This window comes from Myzus persicae, unplaced genomic scaffold (genome assembly GCF_001856785.1).
Source record: "Myzus persicae strain clone G006 unplaced genomic scaffold, MPER_G0061.0, whole genome shotgun sequence".
In the NCBI taxonomy this organism is placed as follows: domain Eukaryota; kingdom Metazoa; phylum Arthropoda; class Insecta; order Hemiptera; family Aphididae; genus Myzus; species Myzus persicae.
The window spans coordinates 172947-195375 of record NW_019101948.1 but is presented as its reverse complement, the minus strand read 5'-3'; the positions used below and the strand labels follow the sequence as shown (position 1 = coordinate 195375).

The 22429-nt window shown below is 32.0% G+C and overlaps 2 protein-coding genes across 4 annotated transcripts in view; one reads left to right on the top strand and one right to left on the bottom strand.

Moving 5' to 3' along the window:
• Positions 1 to 22429, bottom strand: part of LOC111030842 (neural cell adhesion molecule 1-like) — a 195087-nt gene that overhangs the window by 106528 nt on the left and 66130 nt on the right. The gene's annotated exons all lie outside the window — the stretch shown is intronic.
• On the top strand, positions 17736 to 20051 carry LOC111030841. Of its 2 annotated transcripts, none has more exons than XM_022310537.1 (7): positions 17736 to 17886; positions 17947 to 18070; positions 18205 to 18656; positions 18733 to 18901; positions 19036 to 19220; positions 19285 to 19453; positions 19523 to 20051. In XM_022310537.1, the coding sequence occupies exons 1-7, from the start codon at positions 17767 to 17769 to the stop codon at positions 19990 to 19992; spliced, it is 1689 nt and encodes a 562-aa protein (XP_022166229.1). In that variant the 5' UTR covers positions 17736 to 17766; the 3' UTR covers positions 19993 to 20051. The 2 variants fall into 2 exon arrangements, with proteins under 2 accessions (XP_022166229.1, XP_022166228.1); XM_022310536.1 differs by having other exon boundaries at positions 19033 to 19220.

Genomic DNA, 22429 nt, shown 5'->3' with positions numbered 1-22429 from the left:
GCCCGGTTATTACTGCGGCGTTTTATTCGTCTCGTAAATTTATCGATTCGTATATTATTATTATTATTACTATTATCATCGTTATTATTGTTATTATTATTATTATTATTGAAACGTCGTACGCAACGCGAATACGACGTGTACACATTATAATATTGTATTGTATATACGCGTACCATCCTCTCGTTTGGTACAGTCAGCGTAGACGCGTAAAGAGAACTGTACGCGGCCAGCTGCGTTATGGCCAATACGCGCGTCATAATAATGTGTGTATTATTATTATTATTATTATTATTATTATTATTATTATTATTGTTATTGCAGTTATTGGCGATGCGTTTACGCGTATATTGCAAGATATAACGTACACCAGACACGAGGTCGTGGTATTGTACACACACATATATATATATATATATACGAAAAGGTATAATGTGTGTGTGTGTGTGTGTGCGTACAGTGTGTCGGTATACGGGGCAATCCGCCCCAAGCACGTTTGCCCCCCCCCCCCGCCTTTTTTCCGTCCAATAATATTATATATGCAGCATTGTTCGAAATACGATTTTCTTTTTGAATTTTTAAATACAGGTAAGTACCAATTAGAAACCGTATTATTTCGAAATTCTCGAGAATCGTTGTTGTACCACTTAAAGAGTGTCCCGCGGAGATAAAAACTTCTGCTTTTCAAACGAAAACCCACCATATTTTCTACTGCATATAATTCGGCGGATAATTTTTCCTGAACGTTTTGACGTATCAGAATAAAAACTTGGATGAGTAGTTTCCGAATTATTAAACTTTTTGTGGGTACTGAGGATAATTATAAGTCCACGATAATTCGTTTGGAAGACATGGTAGCTATATGGTGATTTGAAAATCTCAGGAATTCACCTCTCCACCAAAACTTAAAAATTGTAAAAATGGTTCAAGTATTGTAAAAACTTTACGCCGATCCGATATTGTATATTTTATTTTATATGTTTGTAAAAAAATTGTAAGGAATATGTTATATATTATTATTATTATAGTCTTTAGTATAAACATTTTAATTACTGAGAAACTAATCGTTCGGATTGTAGGTACCTGTATCAACATCATGAAAACAATTATCCGCTCAATAACACTTACAATTAATAAAACTGTGGTTCTCAATGTTCTCATATGAAAAACAGAATTTAAAGAATTAGAAAATATGGTCAGCTACAACTAGTACCAAGTACCTATACACAATACGTAGGTTTAAAAATTCTTTAACAGGGAATTCGAACAAATTAAAGGAAAGAATGGTGGTATACTTGTTGGCATACTTGCTGTATAATGAAGTGTATGCCTACGGATATAGATTGTACGAAAAATATTGAATGCAACATATAACGACCGGTTCCGAGACAGCTGATGTATATCTCGACGGCGACGATGATGGATAGAAACAAACAAACGAAATAATAAGCAAATAAATACAATAATATGTAACAACACCGTGATTAAAATTAAATCAACAGTTGCACTCCCATCCGACCGATGGAAGTGGAAATGGGTTCGAATTTTTGGGTTCCATTTCATCCGCTGCCGTCTGCTGTATTGCTGCGGGATCAATAAAGATAATAATTCCCGACACAGCGTGGAGGAGCGTAATGAGTAATGAGTAATGACTAATGAACGAATAATATGATATCTAAATATGCGGGTACGGTATTATGATACTATTATTGGCCAAAACCACGAGACCAACGCCGATAATAATAATAATAATAAAAAAAAATTTAATAATCAATCGCCGCAATAACAATAATAATAATAATAATATATACAATTACAGTGAAGCTGCGGTGCACGTTATTATACTGATGAACCGGCTGCTAATCATATACATTAACGAACGGAATTATCTCGGTGCTTAAAATTAATTTATGAGTTTTTTTTTTTTTTTTACGTATTATGTGAGTGTGTGCGTTTGCATGCGATGAGAATATTATTTCGGAATGAATGTTGTTTCGTACTCAACGATCGAAAATCCTGAAATAGTATGAATTTCAATGGTTACAGTCATCTCCCAATAACGATAATAATAACCATTATACTATTATTATAAACAATAAAAGTGATTAAACTTAGTGACGCAGGTATATTTTTATTATGGTGAATCAATATTATCGAGTTTTTTTTTTTTAACTTAAAGACATTGTGAGTTTTGACTCGTTGTGTGCGACATCTTGTGAATGAATCGCATACACAAAATCGAAGAGACTTAGGCGGTTCGATTTAGTTGGTGGAATATGGACAAGGATCAAAACCATGCTAGCGGGCGATCTATACAAGCGACCAAATTTTAATGGTTATTGATATTCGTTCACGCATATACATGCAATGAATAAATACGTATGTCTTATTATTGTATTAATACGTTTAATGTAAAATATGCATATTTTAAAAGTACAATTACCGGCATCAGCGGTTTGTATAATACGATTAAGTATGTCATTTGCAGCCCCGATTTTATTCTATACAAATAAAAAACCATACCCACACACACAATGTCTTACCACAAACCGATAAAAAAAAAAAAATGAGACAAATCGTTACACGGAACTATAGCGGAAACATTTTTTTTATGAAGTACTAAAAGAGGGTTTTCTTTCAATTTATATCATATATGTTACGGTCAAAGGCTACAATATAATTGGGAAATTACGTCATTGACCGGAAAATATCGCGAATGCCCGCCGAAATTAGCTTATTATTAAGGGAAACGTTGTAAAAAAAAAAAACGGATTTTATACTAACATTTTCATCTTTGATCGGCCAATGAGATCAATTCCTAAGATTGCAGGAGGCCAAAGATGATACCTACGCGGTATTTAATAGTTAACGAACAATACAGTTTTTTCTACTATTATATTATAAACTCTTTCAATTTTATAATCTTATTGTTGTATTCCACAGAAGTAAAATATAAAAATCTGTATGGTTGTCTCTTCTCTATTTAATTTTCATAATATTTTCGATTTGTTGCATCACATTTTACCCGGTACTCCGTTCTTTTAATATTTTATAATTACATTTGTACTTAACTAGTTCGCGCGAGTTAATATATAAATTTAAGTTCAAGTTGTATAGCAATGATGATCGTTTAATTTTGAGAATATTGCATATTATACGAACGACGCACACGCGACTCGGCCGTACTAGATACTGATTAAGAAACGATTTCATATTTTTACCGCTGCAGGACTGCGAATAGTATGGCTATTCCAAACAGGAACTAATCGAGAATCCAAACATCAATACTTTATCAGATTAGATGTAGATATAGTCGCGGGATAATGTATAAATAATAATATTGTAACCATTACTATAACTCCGTAGCACTTGTATATATTATATTATTATTGATTTGACAAACGATAACACAGTTATTATACGAGTTCGAGTTAATTGTTATGACTGTCTTCGGATAACGAGTTGGAATCGGACTCGCACGGCGTCGACGTTTTCCGGTTTTCAGGAAAATCGTCGAATTTCTCACACATCTTCGTCCATTATACGAGTATACTTGACAGCAACGACGTCTATATTACGATGCCCTGCACTGTGCGAGGAGGGACGCTCGCGCGTTTCTCATGACCGATACACACACAATCACGCGACCAGGCAGGTTCACCTATAGTCGCCAAATATCATAGCGTCGTGTATCACGTCCGATCACAATGATATTATTAAAAATGCGGTGCGGTGGTGTTCCCCGGTTAATAATAACGTGATAATGAAATGGTTTTCGACAGGACGACCGTGAAGGACGTGTGTATACCTGCAATAATAGATAATACGAACCTCCAGTGACGACGATGTGTACAGCGGTGGTGGTGGTGGTGGTCTTATGCGATGAACATAATGTACAAAGTGGGGTACACGTGTGGGTGTGTGTGCGTGCAATAGAAGCATAATATATATATATATATATATATAGGTGGGGGTACTGGGTATATACGTGTAAACATTTAGAGACGTGTGCAGGTGTCGGAGGGTAGTGTGCAGGCAGCTTTGGCGTTTACACACTTAACGAACCAAATCATTCAAAGAGTGTCAACTCCGAATGCCGCCGCTGTATACACACACGCACACGCATATATATATATGTAAGCTCCTGTGCCGCGTATTACTCTCGAAAGCAATTCGAACGAGTCGAAGCTCGTTTTCTTCTTTGCATACACACACACACACACACACACACACACACACACACACACATAGCGTTGGTATGTAGGTTTATACGTAGGACTTTTTTTTTTTTGATTTTCAAAAGCACATGAACACTGCAATCTGAACGAAATTTTCAGCGGTTCGTTTCCCGCACGCGTCTTCGTTGTCCTGCACGACGAATACTGATGTGTGTTTTCACGGAGTTTCTGTGCGGCAAACAATAGGTACCTCCGCGACCGAACAAAACAAAAAAAACCCTTGTGACGTTATTCCAAAAAAAAAAACAGTAAAACAAAACCACTGACGTATCAACTCCAACAATCGCGTGTCGTCTCGCCGATTCGACAGTGTCGTGGGCGGCCGCCGTGGTGTGTTTTGTGCATCACACAATAATATTATAACATCATCGGTTGTGTCAAACGATTTTACAGTACACGGGCGGCGGCGGCGGCGGCGGCGTCAAGATATATTATTATAATATTATATATATATACATACCTATTATACACCTACAACTGCTGCAGGTACATGGCTGCAGACGCGCCACGCGTCGTTAAATCTGAAAATACGAAGTGGTTTTTTTCATTTACTTCAAACGTTCCGTGCGAGTACTTTGTCATTATCATAGGATATTTTTGTTTCTCGTGTTTTTGAATTCAAATTGTCTGTGCGCAGATGATCGTCAATTCATTGTTCCGCGAATATTGCGTGTTATTTCTAATTGTTCCTATTATTGTCGTCATTTGTCGTACAACCACTATATCGGAACCGGACGAAATAATAATAATATTACGATGGTCTCGGGACGTCCAATACAATACCCCGTAAGAGGTTTTTGAGATTTCGCGGCAAGCACGTTATCATCAATAATTTGTTGATAATATTGTCATAGTAGAGTGCAGCAGGTTTTTTAGCGGGTCGTGGCAGTGGCAGCTAGTAATGAGCCGCCGGGCCGTCTCTTATTATTTAGATAAGTCGTTGAACCGTCGCGATCGAAACGACATTCGTCAGAACTAATCGTGCAGTGAACAGTGCAAGACAATATCATACATTATGTTATGCGACACAAAACCATAAAAGTAAATAAATTTACTGTACAGTAAAGCAAGTAGTATATTATTATTATGATTGTGCTCCAGTTGTACGCGCACATCACGCGCGAAATCGCTGCAGCGTTCACGGCGAGGACGAAGCCGTACGAGATACGACGATGAGTGGTGTCGATTCTAAATTGAAAACGTCAAAATCGGTTATGATGGACGTATGACAAAAGTATTCGAAGTTGCCCCGGAACCGGAAGTAAACAACAGTGACACGAGCTCCCCAGACGCCCGGTTCCGTTCGAGAGAAATCATTTTTCTTCGCTGCTGTAAATGTCGTATGGGGCGCGGTAGGTAGGTAGGTAGGTATGGGTACATCGTAAAAAAGAAACGTCTCATAAAATAAAGAATACTTATTTATATAATACGTCTTCTTCAAGACACTTTTTTTTTCTTTTCTCCGGTAGGTCGAAATAATAATCAACGCCGCTCCCGAATTGAAATATTATCTCAACAAATATCCGTCGCTGGTACATTCTCAGTATTCAATAGGTGTGTATAGACGGGAACTCTAGAAATTTCATTATTTTTAGGTAATTATTTTGAATAAACGCCGCGAAATGATTTCGTTTGAATGAATTTTCTTTTTTCTATAACCTCTATAAAACTTATTGTGATATTTACATTTCTACGACGTCAATCTTTCTCAAATCGATAATACTGAACATAATATTTAATACATTTTTGACGACTTTTGGGCATAATATTTATAGTTTTTGACCCATTTGATATTCATTACTTTAATAAACCAAAAATTTCATTTGATTTTTTGAGTGTGAATATAGTGTGACAGTTCATTAAAAACTGTAGGTTCATCTGCAAATGACACATTAATTTATGAGATTCGCCCGAGCTTTTGTAATCTGTCAATCTGAATAGTTTTCGTGTTTCGTAATGATTATTATAATAATAATAATATACACAAGGTTTTTTTTGTACGATGTCGTCTTGATTAGACGCTTTTTGGTTTTGAAGATCTTTCTTTTATTTATACATACACATTTTTTTTATATATATACCAGCTACCTACGCGTGCGTTCAAACATTTTTATCCTGTCGCATATGCATGCAGCCTATTTGTCGAACAAAACCGCTATACAATGTCTCGTCCTAAATACACACAAAAGAGTATAAATGTCGAAGGGCATTTTTATGCGAATATAATATTCTGAAAAGATAGAGTAAAAAAAAAAAAAAAGAGGGAAAAAATCGTTCTACTCGGTGAGGTGGTTATTGTGTTGCACTTGGTTTGACGCGGTCTTGGTAATTAAAATCAGTGTCCCGTGATATAGTGGCCGAGGACGTTTCTCGTGTCGCCATTTCCACTACCACCACTTCAGCCACCGCCGCTGACGATATCATAATCATCCCCATTTGCATTTCACGCGGCGGGGAGGGGGGAATTATTTTAGCACGCGGAGATTTTAATTTTAATTTTTAATTACACGAAATGCAAAGCGACTGACGGCCGAAAGGGTTCCGGTTCATTAATAGCATTATATTATTTTCGACCGTTGCCGCCGCCGAGGAACGGGAATCGCGGTCCTGCTCGCAATTAGCGGTCGTCGTTTTTGTGTAATATACGGTGCGGCGATACGGGCGGGGTAAAAAAATTATAATAATAATAATAATAATAGTAATAATAAAATTTCCCGCATCAACCGTTTTCCGTCTGCCGATTGCCACTGCCTGCGCTGTACGCGATGGCCAATGATGACGCGGTGGTTGGTGCCCAAAGGGATGACCGTACCGCAGCAGGAGTCGTTTTCCCGCTGCAGTTCCGGACTGCTCATCCGTACTTGCACCCTCGTCGTCATTACCGCCGCCCTGTAAACTGCAACGCGCCGGTCATGTGCAGGTTTCAGATTACCATATATCCTGAACGTTGTACACCGGGCTTGTTATTATCACTTATGTATTATCATATAGGTGTATTGTTGTTTGCTCCTCTTTTTTGCCGACCTCGTGGAGTGGTCGTGCAGAGGCCGTAGGTTTATAATATACTGCTCGCAGGTACCTATACATATTTGTACATAAATATAACAGTTTCGGGTCCGATCGGTGTACCTTGTGATTTGATTTGCGAAAGCCCATAAACAACGCGTCATAATATTATGATACGCATGCATATATATGCATAGACGTTATATATAAGCATTGTACGTATATAGGTCATAGGTATGGGCACTATATAATATGCCAGTACATCGTTACGTGTATATTATTATGATATACTGCAGTATATGGGTAATGAGCCCACGGAGAACAGACTACAGATTTCGTCGATTTCGTCGATTACGACTCCCTGCTATGTATAGGAAAATGGTGAAAATGTTATGTAGTAGACATTCATATAATACCATGACATAGATAGATAGTTAATAATATTGATAGTCGAATGCTATCTCGATATCTCCATTTCTCGTTCGATAATGTCTATACTGTACACTGATATGGAAAAACGAGCGTGTATATGTAGATTAAAAGAAAACTAATCCTGAATCCTGTTCGTGTTCTTCGAAAGGTTATATTTTGTAATTTCAAACAGCGATAGATCACCCAAATCACAATTATAGATATTCCACACACGGGCTGCAGTAGTTTTTTGACGTGACAAACGACCGGTAGTTGGAATGTTCACTTAAAAACTGAACTCGTTCACGTTCAATATGTAAAATTAACTCGGACGCGTAAACTTTCACGTGCGTTAAAAAATGAACGAGTTCAATAATTGCAGGTTGTTAATTTGTATTATTACTTATTCAAAAATCAATCACTATATTAATCTGCGGAAATGGGACGAATCATTTTTAAAATTATCGTGCGCGTGTAAAAACACTGTCCACACGTATAAATATTATGTTATAGCTATTCTGTACTTTTCGATTCAAATCATTTTATTTTACACACGCATTATGCATATTACAATGAATTACACTCGTGGTTGACGAACGATGGTAGATAGACGGAAACAAGTCCAACACCGGTATAACAACACCGCATAGGTATTATATTCTTATAAGCTATGGTGGCTGAGGAGCGTTAGATTCTACATCAACGATTAAGAGGACCGTCACGGATCTGGATAGAAATCGGAATTTGTACCGGAACCGATGCTGATATTCGACAAACGTAAGTACACACTGAAAAAAAATCAACAGCTTTATGGGTATGTATCCAAATTTATGAAAACTTGTATTTTTCACGTCGAAAACGAGAAATTATCAAAAAAGGCAGCATGTTACTAATCAGTACTAAATATATCGGCCTAATTGCTCGATTGTGCGTACTCATTAGTAAAAATCAAAATGGAAAAAGTTCGAAAATGTGCAACGACCAAGGAGAAGAATTTTTACAATAAGACCGTTCGAATCACATTATTAAATCATGTAAAATCGATGGGACACGCTAATGAACTTAAAAGTGGATCGCTGTAATGATCGGCGACCAGACAATAATAAATAGAACGGCAGGACGCATTATTTGTCTCATAGTGAGGTTGACTTAAAAACCAAATGTTTTCGTTTTCGTGTCACACAAAGTTCCCAGTAAGGTTAGGCCGAAAGAGTTAGAAAGGGTGGTTGATTCGGCTAGGGGAGAGATTGTGACGAAAGTGGAAGGATTCTCAGAAGGTCGATATCCCCTGTGTCTGCCCTTTCAAGTTTCAACCCATTTACAAGTCAACCGATACTGATCATTAAATAAATATTTTGTCACATTAACTCGAGTACCTACATAATATTATATTAAAAGTGAGGAGGTCGTATACCGTCAAAGCAGACGTACATCTGTCTCAGTTTTTTCCAACCGTTAAAAACGACAAAATTGTACAACATATTATTATATACGTTTCCATGGTTTATCCGAAGTTTCTTTTCGGTGATAGCAAGCGTCACTAGTTTTCCAAGAAAATTATCTAACTTATGCGTTCACATTCTGTTGCATTGGCCAAGGGTGGTTTCGTCGTTATGGGTTTAAACGAAATTTCTAAGAAAAGGATTTCTTGAAATTACTAAAAAGGTAAACATATTCATTTAAATCACCCTATCTGTACGCGGAGGTTCGGATCGTGATGGTTATAACATAGAACTCGTGTTTGAACTTTTGTGCAAATAATATATGGTAATGCCGTAATAACCATATGTGTCTTAATATATATATATAACGTAAAAACGCATAGGAATAATATTATAAACATAAATATTACACCAGTGTATATGAATAATTAATTTAGAAAAATTACACTACAAGCTTTGGTTAACCAATTTTATCAGCCACTTCAATAACATGATGTTCAACAAGGGTCCGAGTCCTTCGTGGTTTCATTGTCCTGGATTTGCATTTAGTAATAATATTTGTGATTCAAAATTGGGACCCGCATTATTGTCCTCAACTCTCAAGTACCAATTTCAGTGACAAGGATAACATCGACGGTCGTTGGTTTTCGAGTAAAGCTGGGAAATTTGAAATCGCGTCGTATTTAAAAACTATTGTTCTATCTCGTACATACAATAATTTTGTACAAAAACACAAACGTTGAATTCATTTTAAAACAAATAATCATCGTAAACAAATCCTGAGGAGCGCACGAAATAGCTTGAAAATAACAATCTATTTGTTTCTTGTGAACAAAAAAAAAAAATCGCAAATTAATTTCATTAGCAATTCCGTACACCAGTGTAAAAACTCGAATAAGCGACTGCGAAATTAGTAATATATAAATATATACATATATACATAAAGGATGGGATGAATAAATTAGGTCTTAAAACGACGTTTAAATACCGCTATAAATATCAAGAGAGCTTTTTACCAAGGAATACATTTTTTATTGTGTTGCCCCTCGTCGTATAATTAGCTCGGATTATCTCAGTGAAAATTAATGAACTCCTCTCCGCTGACGCTTTCCACTATATAACCAAACCGGAACAGTAAGCTTTTACTAAATATTCTAATGTACTCGCAAGAAAAATGTCCGGAGAAAAGATTGCCAAGTCGCTGCGCTGTCGTCGCACGCTGCACTCGAGTGTTTTTGATTCTGAGGGGATACATATCAGGCGGTGTGAGTATTTTTTTTTCAGATTTTTTTCTAGATCTCTCTCTCTCTCTCACACACACACTCTCTTTCTTATTACCTATACTATACGCGTATAATCCCGAGGTCGATACACACGCGCTTAATAATATATTATTATTACTACTACATTTATATTATTAATATTATATTATGTTATGTTTACCTGCGAGTATTTCACTCCGACATCGTATGATTAATAACAACCGTGGATTTGTGAATTAATTTTAATAAAAAATTATGGTCACTCGCCGCGTGGCAGCCGCCGCCGAGTTATGGGCGCGTGGATAATATCATGTTGTATACAAGCATTACAATATTATATGCTTACACAGATAGACCTCTGCGTACCATAATATATTATTATATTATACGATGTCGTGTGCTGTGTGTGTGATACACGGTCGGAGACGTCTGATACGAACGAAATATGAAAAATAGACGTTCCCTGCAGTGTGGGGTGACCAGTCTAGTCGGGCGCACAATCGATCATATTTTTTTTTATTTTTATTTCCTCTCTCACATTACTATTCACGAGATCGTTACCAGAAACGTTTTTTAAACTTGTTTAATGCTCGCGCATTTTACAAACGATCACAAACATTAGGGTACGCGCTGCTCTGCGTTCATACGTATTATATTATTGTAGCAATATACTATTATTATTGTTGTTGTTATTGTTGTTGTTATTATACACCTCGTGTGTATTATACACTTATATTATTACACGCCGATATCAACCACCGCCGACCATCGCCAGTTCAGTCACAACCACGCCGTGACATTGGTAAATCGTATTCTCCAATAATATATTAATATTATTATAATATACTCACAAATGTAATATAGAGTCGTTCAGCCGTTCTACGGTCCGACGATATTTGAGTGTTTTTTTTTTTTTATTAATGTTTGTCAACTATTTGTTGTATTTACCTGAAACAAAAACAAAAACAAAACATGTGACTATCGTGTTTTAAATGATTCGAGGTTTTCATCTCGGAGATGTATTTTTTATAATATAATAAAACTATTATAATAATATTGTATACACAATAAAATATGCGAATACATAACGATCAGCATATTCTACATAAAATATAATAATAACATTGTGTTCTAACGCCGTAAAAAACCGAAATAGTGAAAGCGAAACGGCGCGTCGCCGTCGTCGTCACAGTTACCGCCGCTGCAGATAACATGTAAAATAATAACAATAATAAAAAAAGCCCATCAAGTGTGACAACTACAACTGCAACGGACTGATGACAATGAAGTGTTTGGCTTTTACAGTGTGTAATGTTACGTAATTATTATTATTGTATTATCTTAAATACTGGTATATAGGTAGGTAAGTTTCGGGAAAAAAGTTTCTAAAATTACGAATTGATTTCATTAGCAAAAAACCACTAACATCGAGGGAAAACGGCAATGACAGTGTTCTTTTTCATTTAATTGATTGTCACATATTCGTCAGACGCCATTTTCGTTTAAAAATGATACCTAATAGTATGATGGTAAAATGTTACACGCTATAAAACTTAAAGCATAATGACCTACCTATATATGTTTTTTAAATAAAAATCACTAAACCGTTTATTTGCCGATTGTTTCTAACGTATTTCATTTTATGTCCACATTTACATAGTATAACTCGCGTACTACAAGCTACAGAGCAGACAACGGTACGAGTTAGCCCATATTATTGTATTTCCAGAAATGCATCATTATTTCACAACATTGTAAAATAGTTTGCGACTCAATCGACATCGTCAATCATTCATCCATAATACTTGAATATCATAAAACTTTTAAAGTAGACTTATAATTCTTAACTGCGTTGGTAAATATTTTAAACTAATAAAATTAAAAACAAAAAAACACACAAGTCATAAAAAAACAGATGACCTTTTTTTTTCTCCAATACAGATTCAAAACTAAATACATATCTTTTAATAACCATTTCAGAATTTTTACTACAAATCATTTCGATTTAAATTGGTTTATTGTTTTCGATGATAACACGAACCTGTAGAAATCACACGACGTTTAAACGACCGTTGTACGTGATTCAAGGTTGTTACTTTGTTAGTATTATAATATAAAATACCCATACATCCCATACGTACGAATGGATACGATGACTATATGCGTTGATGATGGCCGAAGATAATTATTTCATTACACTATAGCCGGTTTCTACTAAATAATAATTTATTCACACACACAACACGAGTGTGTCTAAAAAAAAAGTTAAAATATTTTAAGTAGTTTCGTCCAAGCAAGAAACGCGCGTGGCTTATGGTTCGCAACGGAATGTAATAATAATTATATTGTGTACCTATTTATGAGAAAAAAAAAACGTTTCGTGTAAGTAATTATATTTTGTTTAATTATTTTGTTCTCGGCGTTGTATTTGCTCGTGTATAAAATTATTATTAAAATAATCGCATTCGATCGCCGGGAGAACGGAACAAATTCCATGCCGAGTGTGTTCTACACTAGGACAATGCAGCATTTTCTTCGTTTAATTTAAAATTCTAGGAAAAATTGATCGAAAAAATATGCCATATTCCGCACACGATTTCTGCCCTGCACCTATATAATATAATATACAACATAACTTTGAGAATTGAATATGAATTCGTCGTCAATATATGCAGATTCCTGTTGGTTTTTTAATTAAAAATACGTTTGGTGTGCGCAAAAAGGATTTACAAAATTAAACGTGGTACGGTTCAGACGACAAATCAAGGGAGAATGTTAAAATGAGAGAAGGTCTTTACGGTTTTGTCAAAATCGATTTTAATTAAAAAGTTTAGATTCCGTGTGGGTGTAATACCGACAGAAGAAATGGAATTAATTACATTCACCCTCATAGATGATCCCGCGTTATTCACATGCCAAAAGTTGTTAATAAAAAAAAAATATATGTACATGCATGTATTATAACTGTCGTCTTATATTGTCATAGATTTTATATCGGACGTGGATGTAGACAGCATGTGACAATGTGTTACATTATATTTATCGTGTAATTTTGTTTTTGATCTTATCACAGGAAAGCATTGATGTTTCATTCGACTGATGGTTAAGTATAATAATATAATATCGGTAGTGATTTTTTTTCGAATTAAGAACCCATGCTGGGACGCAGTAAAATAAAATATTGTCCGCCTTGATTTTCTCGCAGTCACAGTTGTAGACAAGTCGTTTTGCAGACTTCCTTTCTCTGTACGCACTGTTGTGAGTTTTTAAGTAAATATTGATAAATATTATGATTTGGTCACATTTAACTTTTGGCCACCTGCTATTGATGACGCCGTAGTCATTTATAATAACGAGGCACTCACGTTTGAAATAACAATATTACACCGTAGTGTTTTGCACAGACCGCTCAAAACTGTAGGCACACTTTACGTCAGATGAAAACCAAATCAAATTTGAATATTATTTTCATCCCCTCTGCGTGTACCTGTTTATTTGCAGGTAAAATATTAGTTTATAAAATATACGTCCTCCCCTTGGTTCTAAGCACAAAAAGAGCGTTTACTTATATATTATTCGTTGTTGTACACACGAGCGCGATACAATGCAAACATTTGAATGATCCATTGTTTTTTGTGCCCATGCCCCTATATATATACACTTGAAATAAACCTCTCGGTTCACCATCATTATTCTGCATTTTAATAAAACAAACGCACGCGTATAATGACGGATGCATATAATAATAATATGGTACATAATTAATTCTTTTAAATTCAAATATTATTATTTATCTTGGACGAGTGTCGTTAATGGGGTTTAATATATATTATACACTGAACCAAAAATAACAATCAATTTTTATAAATATATTTTATCAAATGTTGATAAATATATTCTATCCGCGTAATAAAATAAATCATTTACATGACAAAAAAAAAATTATAATGATTAAAATTTTATGAAATTGATAATTCCATTTGATTTCATTTTATGGTGTTTTATAAATATTATAAATACAATTTATTAAAATGATAAAATTTAATTATGAAATTTAACGAAATATATTACCATGTTTAAAAAAAATATAGTCATATCAATAAACTACTTTGTTATATTGATAAATTTACAATATTGTTTTAATAAAACCGTTAGTTATTATTTTTAAATACTTGATAAATTATATAATCGATTTAATAAATAAGTTTATCATTATTAAAGAGGTTTTGTATAGGATATTCATCAATTTAATAATTTATTTATCATCATAATCAATTCTTATATAAACTATAGTTTATTTATGTACACGGGCGCGTGGAATTTCCAGAAATAATTGAATTAGCCGGTCTGGTGTCTATGGCCCCACGTCGCGACGACCGCACATTATCAATATTCAATATAATATCATAATAATATAATATTATTATGGCATGGAGATGGACGTATTTGCAGTATATGATTATACTATAATTCCGTCTTCAGTGTTATGGGTTTACTGTGTTTTTTCACTATTTTTTGTACTGTTGTTTTGCGAAGTTGCTGTTGTAGTACGGTCGTTTTACACTTAACTGCAATTTTAAAATCATTATTACCAAAACTACAAATCAGCGAATTAGTAAGTATAATTTATATTGTGTTTCTATTTTTCTAAATAATAGGTATTATATTTTTTTATCTTTCGAATTGTATTAACGAAAATTTTAAGTGTTTTTAAGTGTTTTTTAACATTCATTTAAGAAAATGATTTGTTTTATTTGCCATGATTATTTTGAAAATATCACATCACTTACTGTTCATTTTAAAATTTTTCACTCATTAACACATTCGATTACATACGTTTGTTGCGAAAACTCGTGCTCTCAAACCTTTTCTTCACTTGCGAAGTTCAAAAGACATATTACTAATAAACATAAAGACAATTCTCAAATTTTAATTCCTAATCAAACACCTTTACTTTCCACAAGTACATGCACATTTGATAAATCATTGAATTATACAAAAAATGATAAATGTATATGTATTGATGATAATCATTTAAAAAATACCAATTTAGTCGATACCCCGGAGAATATTAATTTTGATTTTAATAAATCTATTAATCATCTTTATAAATCAGCTATTGAATTTATTATGAACTTACACAGTAATAATAATTTTACATTCAAAGATATATTGACAATTCAAACTGGCCTTAAAGATAAATTATTTAAACCACTATCTATAATACATAAAAATATAGTTGAGTGTGAAATTAAAGATCCTTTAGTAAAGGGTAAGTTTAATCAATTTTCTTCTGTTTTGTCTGACCCATTCAAACATTGTAATAGTGAACACAACTTAATTAAATGGCTTAAACAAAATGATTATCTTGAAAATGCAAAACAATTTACAATAAATAGTCAAATTGATATTGTTCAACACGATGGGTATGTAATGTACGATGAATCATTAACTAAAGGAGTTTTGTTACCCCTTAGATTCCAATTTCGAAAGTTTTTAGAGTTAGGTGATAATTTTAAAACTATGTATGATAAACTAATAAATAACAATCAATGTAGCGATAACACAATATGTAATTTTATTCAGTGTGATGTTTGGAAAAAAAAACTAAATTCTTTTGAAGGAAAAATTGTGTTTCCATTTTTTCTTTATGCAGATGATATTGAAATTAATAACCCTTTGGGTTCTCATGCAAATTATCAATCAATTACTGCCATCTATTATAATTTCCCTCTAAATGAAAATAATTCTTCTTTATGTAATATATTTGTAGCATCTTTAGTTAAATCAGTGGATTTTAAAGAATTTGGAAATAACTTATGTTTAATAAACTTAATAAACGAAATTAATTTTCTTGAAACAGAAGGTATAATAGTAAAAACTCCACATGGTGATTTAAGAATATATTTTGTGTTAGCATTAGTGCTGGGGGACAATTTGGGAGTTAATACTCTTTTAGAGTTTAGTAAATCATTTTCTGCTAACTACTTTTGTCGTTTCTGCAAAGCTCATAAGTCAATAACAAAACATATGTCTATAGAAGATAGCAATTTGATTCGTACAGTTGACAATTATTCAGTAGATGTGCTGAGTAATAACTTCAAAGAAACTGGGATATATCAAGAATCCATTCTTAATAGGATAAAAAGTTTTCATGTTACTGATAATTTTTGTGTTGACATCATGCATGATTTATTCGAGGGAGTTTGCCACTATAACATGAGCCACATAATTAAATATTATACAGAAACAGTTCAATTATTTTCTTTAGAAAACCTAAACAATAGAAAATCTGCATTTAACTATGGGTCTTTAGAAGTGGGAAACTGTTCACCGCCGATTTTAGATTCTCACATCAAACACTTTCGTTTAAAAATGTCTGCAAAAGAAATGTGGACATTTGTACATTTCTTTTCGTTGATGGTGGGAGATTTAATACCTCATGATGATGAAGTTTGGAAGTTTTTTACTAATTTTTTAAAAATAATTGATGTTTTATTATCACATACATTTACAGAAAATGGCATTGTTTTACTTCAACATTTAATTAAAAAACACAACGAAAATTATGTTCTTCTATTTAACGATTCGTTAAAGCCTAAACACCATTTTCTTGTACACTACCCCTCAATTATAAGGCAGTCAGGTCCTCCACGTCATTTCTGGTGTTTTCGATTTGAGGCAAAACATAGAGAGTTAAAAACATATGCTCGTGTAACTTCCTCTCGAAAAAATATAACTCTTTCTATATCTAAAAAATGTCAGCTTAAGTTTTCTAATTTTTTAATGCACCCTTTCAATTCAGTCATAATTTGTGAAGATAAGCATAAACAAATCCCTTATGAAGCTATTGAACATGAAATTTATACAAAAATTTCTTTAAGACCAATTGATTATTCTATGTACAGTGAAGTTCAGTATAAAGGTACTACTTATAAGACAAAATTGTATTTAAGTAGATTTACAAATGATACAATGTCAATTTTTGAAATCAAAGCAGTTATTATTACCAATAATAGCCAAATATTAATATTAGCCAAGCAAATTGCCTTAAACGATTTTTCTCCACATTATCAGGCTTATGAAGTACCAGTTGAATTGCAAATAATTGATGAATTTGCATTAGTTAATATTAATGACTTTAGTGGACCTCCAATTTATATTATTAAAACATCTACATTTAAGTCATTTGTTCGCTTAAAAGAATTTTTTTAATTTGTATGTATATACCTTGTGCTAAAAAAGAAAAAATAATGTTTAAGTACCCTGCATTCTCTATTTTATATTTATTATAGTTAGTATTAATATTATTTTGACATTGTATAATTTATTTTTGTTCTTTTTTTTATTTAAAAAATATATATTAATAAGTAGACACTAGTAGACATTGTAAAAAAATATTATATAATGGAGCTGAATGATGTTCCCGAAAATATTTTTAACATTTCCGCTGATGACTTAACTCTGGCCAACCTTGAGAAGATAAATATATTTTATGAATCTATTGATAATCAATCAGACATACATGTAAGGAATTTAATAAGACATATTTTTAAATTACTTATACAAAATTATTGAATTTTATAGGCCAATATCGATTCAACTGAATGTAGTGAACTATCGAATAAAGATGCTTATGATGAAAATGTGCAATCTATCAATGCACTATTAAAAGGTTGGAATTTGGAATGTATTCTTCAAGTATGCTTAGGCAAGTATTTCACAATGATTAATTAATTTATACTTTAACTTTACATAAAAAAAAGTACCTTATATGATTATATTTTTACTAAATATTTAATTAACAAATTCTAATTAATTCCATTCTCATTTTTTATGTTGCAGATGAGTGTATTGACATTGATGCCCTAAAGTATATAAAACCTAGGCATATAGATAAACTTTTATCAACACAACCACTTGGAATATTGATTAAGTTCGAAAATTGTGTAGAAACATGGCAAAAATCGTTACAAGATAAATCATTAATTGTAATAGATAATAGTTTAGTTTCTGGTGTTCAGAATCTACAAACGTCATTACAAAACAAACCACTAAGTGAAATAGACAGGACTTTAGTTTCTGGAGTTCAAGTGCATACTATTTTAGCTAATTCTACAAGAGGAAAGTTGTTACTTGATTATTATAAAATTCACAAGGAATTAAATGATTCCATTAGAGGAAACTTGGTTGATCTCATAGTCCATGATATTATTTCAAAGAATATACCGATGTCAATTAGCCTAGCTGAAAGTGTTGCTGAACAGATAGCTATTATGTTTCCTTCAGAGATTAAGGCAAGTGTAAAAATATAACATACAATATTATAATATATCATTTTTTTTAAATACCTAAATTATTGTTTGTTATTAGGATATTTACTTCATGCGCCATGGGAATAATAAAGCACCAAGAGGAAAATTGTATGCTAAATTTTATAATTGTATGCGTGCACTTAAAACCAGTGGGCTAAAAACCAATCCTGTCAAAACTAATAATTCTGCCCATAACGACACATTCACTAAACGGAATGATTCATTTGGTAAATAAACATACATTCATCTGTTTGAAATAGTAGATATGTTACAATTAAATTAGTGGCACGACTTTTATTATAAGCATAAATACTTAGGTAATTTAATGTTTATATTTTTGAATTTGCTTGTTCAATAGTAGTAGAAACTGACGTTGGTTATTTGTTGGATATAATAAAATACGATGATGAAATTTCATTTCCAAATTTACTTATACATTGGACTGCCACCATGCAATACAGGCTAAATAAAATAAAAGAGGCAAATTCAACAGCAGAAATATTAAAGGAATGGAAACATTATTCTATGCCATTAGGGTATAAACTTGTAAGTTAAATATATTTATTAAATATATTAAAAATTTTAAAATTAATCACATTTTATGAATTAGGTTGACATTGATTTCAATGGATTATATCAATCATCAACTATTCCAGATTTATGTATAGAATTCCAAAAATCATATGATAATATTCTACTAATAGTAGAACAATATATTAAAGATAGAGATGGTAAATTGTTACTACAAGAGCTCAAAACAACTAATGATCTTACACAAAGTAATATGAACATTCAATTTTATTGTATACCATTTTAAAAATTAACTCAAACTATGAACTGTTATTTAGATGGTAAAGACTGTACACTTTTCCACCTGCTAAGTTCTCTATTTGTGCCAACATCACGTAAAGTGACCAAAGATGATAAAGGAAAGAACAGTTTAACAAAATATTCCATTAAGGATTCACAGAAGAGTTTTATTATTTTTAATAATTCAATCAGTGAATCTGAAAATTATATAGAACATTTAAAAAATAAAAAATTACCCATACAGCCTTTTATTATAGTAATTGGTACACCACTAAAACCAAACCAAATTTTAGTCTACTTTGATTCGATAAAATATAAAGTTTTTAATATTACCCGTGCAATTGATATATGTTTTAAACTTTTTAATTTGTTCAATTTACAATATCCTCTGCAATCATGTGCAGTATGGATGTTCATACAAAAATTTTATTATAGTATATCTACTAAATATGATACTCCACACCAATTAGTTACCCAAGTGTTACATAGTTTGAAGAAACAAAAATAATAAATTCATTCATATAGTCTAAGATATTAAAATATTTTTGTCTATAATTTTGTTATATAGATTTAAAACTAATTTTATTTGTTCAATTTATGTATCTAAATGCTAAGGTATAATAATTAATATTATCTTGTTGATTAATTTTATTGTATGAAATTTCTTTAGTTTTTTTTTAAAACTTATTAAATTATTTCAATGTTTTTATTCAACTTCTAAAATAAGTTATTTTGTGTACTATTTTTTAATGTAAAGAAATTATACATCTATACTTCTTACTTTTATATACATAGCACACCATTTTATGTAAAATAATTTAATTTTTCATCTACGAGTATAAAGCATTATGTTGTTTTGTTTTATTTACTATTTTGATTTAAATTTATACACAATATTAAAAAATACGTAGGTATTCATAATATTCTTAATTTATTAGATATATAAAACGTATTGTATTCATTAAATATATGTATCTAAATACTAAAGTACCTATTATATTATTAAGTTTATAGTTTTTTTCATTTAAAATGTCTTTAGTTTTTTTTCTAAGTTCTAAAATATGTTATTTTGTTTTATACTTCTAATGATGTGTATTTGGAGTATATATTTAATAAATAATTTTGCATTTATATTGTTTTACATTTACTGATTTCATAATGAAAACATCCTGATTTCTTCTTAGAATCAATATGTAATAACGATGAATTTATCACTTATTTATACAGCCAATTTTTTTCAATAATAATCCAAAATACTTTTTGGGTTGAACTAAAATAATTTTTTCAAGACAATAAATATTTTGTCAAATTGATAAATTATAGCTATAGCCTAAATAATATATTTATTATTAATTAATAATGTATTTTATTAAGGTGATAAAGTATTTATCAATAGTATACAATTAAATTCATTGACATAATAAATAATTTATTAAATTGATATAAATTCTATAAGCAAACTTTCAATTTCTGAACTGACAAATGTTTCTTCATCAATTTGATAAAATGTTTATGGGGTCATTATTAATGATATTTTTTTCAAATTAATCTATATTTTTATTATATTGATCGCTTATTTTAGTTCAGTGTATGTATTCAACCGGAATCCAACGGTGTCAAGGTTATGTACATATTCAGGAAACCATTTTGAAACGGACCCCCAAAAAATATTGTGTTCGTTTATCTATAACACCGGTTAGGTATATGTTGTGAACCTGCAATTACGAATGCTCTAATTAGTCGGGCGTATATAATATAATAGAATATACGTTTAACGGACGCTTAAAGAAATAAACACACGAGCAATGGGTGCACTTAAAAAGCGATTACGTCCATTAAACGCATTATTATATATATTATATAGATATACGAATGTAATATTATTAATGATATTAAAATAGCGACGACTATGTTCTCGCACACTGCACATGCGTCGGCGGACGAGATCTCGCAACATCGGCGCAACAATGATGATAGTAATAATAATAATAATAATAATCGTATTATACGAGCTATCAAATGTATGGTATCAGCTCGTATTAATAGTACTTTACAACGACATAATATTATTATTATTATTATTATTATTATTACGATGGCGTATACGGAACATAAACACAAATAATATTACGATTATAATTATAATTTGGCTTCTGCTTCTATACTTAAGGGAATATGACAATAATATTATATTATCGACGAGTAACTTGCGAAACACGTCAGAGATGGAGAACTCGTAATATTATTATTTGTTCCGTACTTTTTTTTTTTTGCATCATGCCGCAGAAGAGCAGTAGTACCACTACAAACTAATCAAAATTCTTTAAGAACATAATGTTAATATTATTTCGTGGGCCCAAGTCGATATTTTTTTCATTTTTATGACCATTAAAGTGTTCGTGGTAGAAGCTCTGGTACCACTTATACATAATAATACTATTACCGAACGGCATATAAGTGCCAAATAGAGCGGGTAGGCGTTGAGAGCGGGAGCCGCAAAAACGTTAAAATTCCCGTCCAAAGAAATAAAAACTATATGTATACAAATTAAAGTACCTACCTAGTTAAAAATATTATTGTGGGGTAGTTCGTAGATATAACGATCCGATCACATATTTGAATATAACACATTATTAAACCAATTACCAACCTATATTTTTATTTTTTCATACGACGAATATTGTGTACCGATCGCGATAACCATTATGTTTTACATAATATATTATACAGCATATATCTTTGTGGATTCCGTGTCTTAAACGTCAGATCAATTCAGTTGTTATAAACGTTTTCATATTATATCGTTTTTGCGATGAATAATCTAATGATGCAAAATTTTAAATTAAAAACCAAAGCAATAGATCGAAAGAATAATATCACTATTATTACATAATTGCTTAAGCGTATATAATTAACGCGACATTTCAGGTACCTATCTAACATTT

Bases quoted from the DNA above. Each gene is read 5' to 3' on its own strand.
- LOC111030841 (XM_022310536.1), top strand. From the start codon at position 17,767: ATGGAGCTGAATGATGTTCCCGAAAATATTTTTAACATTTCCGCTGAT. The intron at 17,887-17,946 runs GTAAGGAATTTA...TGAATTTTATAG, and splicing joins ATAATCAATCAGACATACAT to GCCAATATCGATTCAACTGA. The intron at 18,657-18,732 runs GCAAGTGTAAAA...GTTTGTTATTAG, and splicing joins TGTTTCCTTCAGAGATTAAG to GATATTTACTTCATGCGCCA.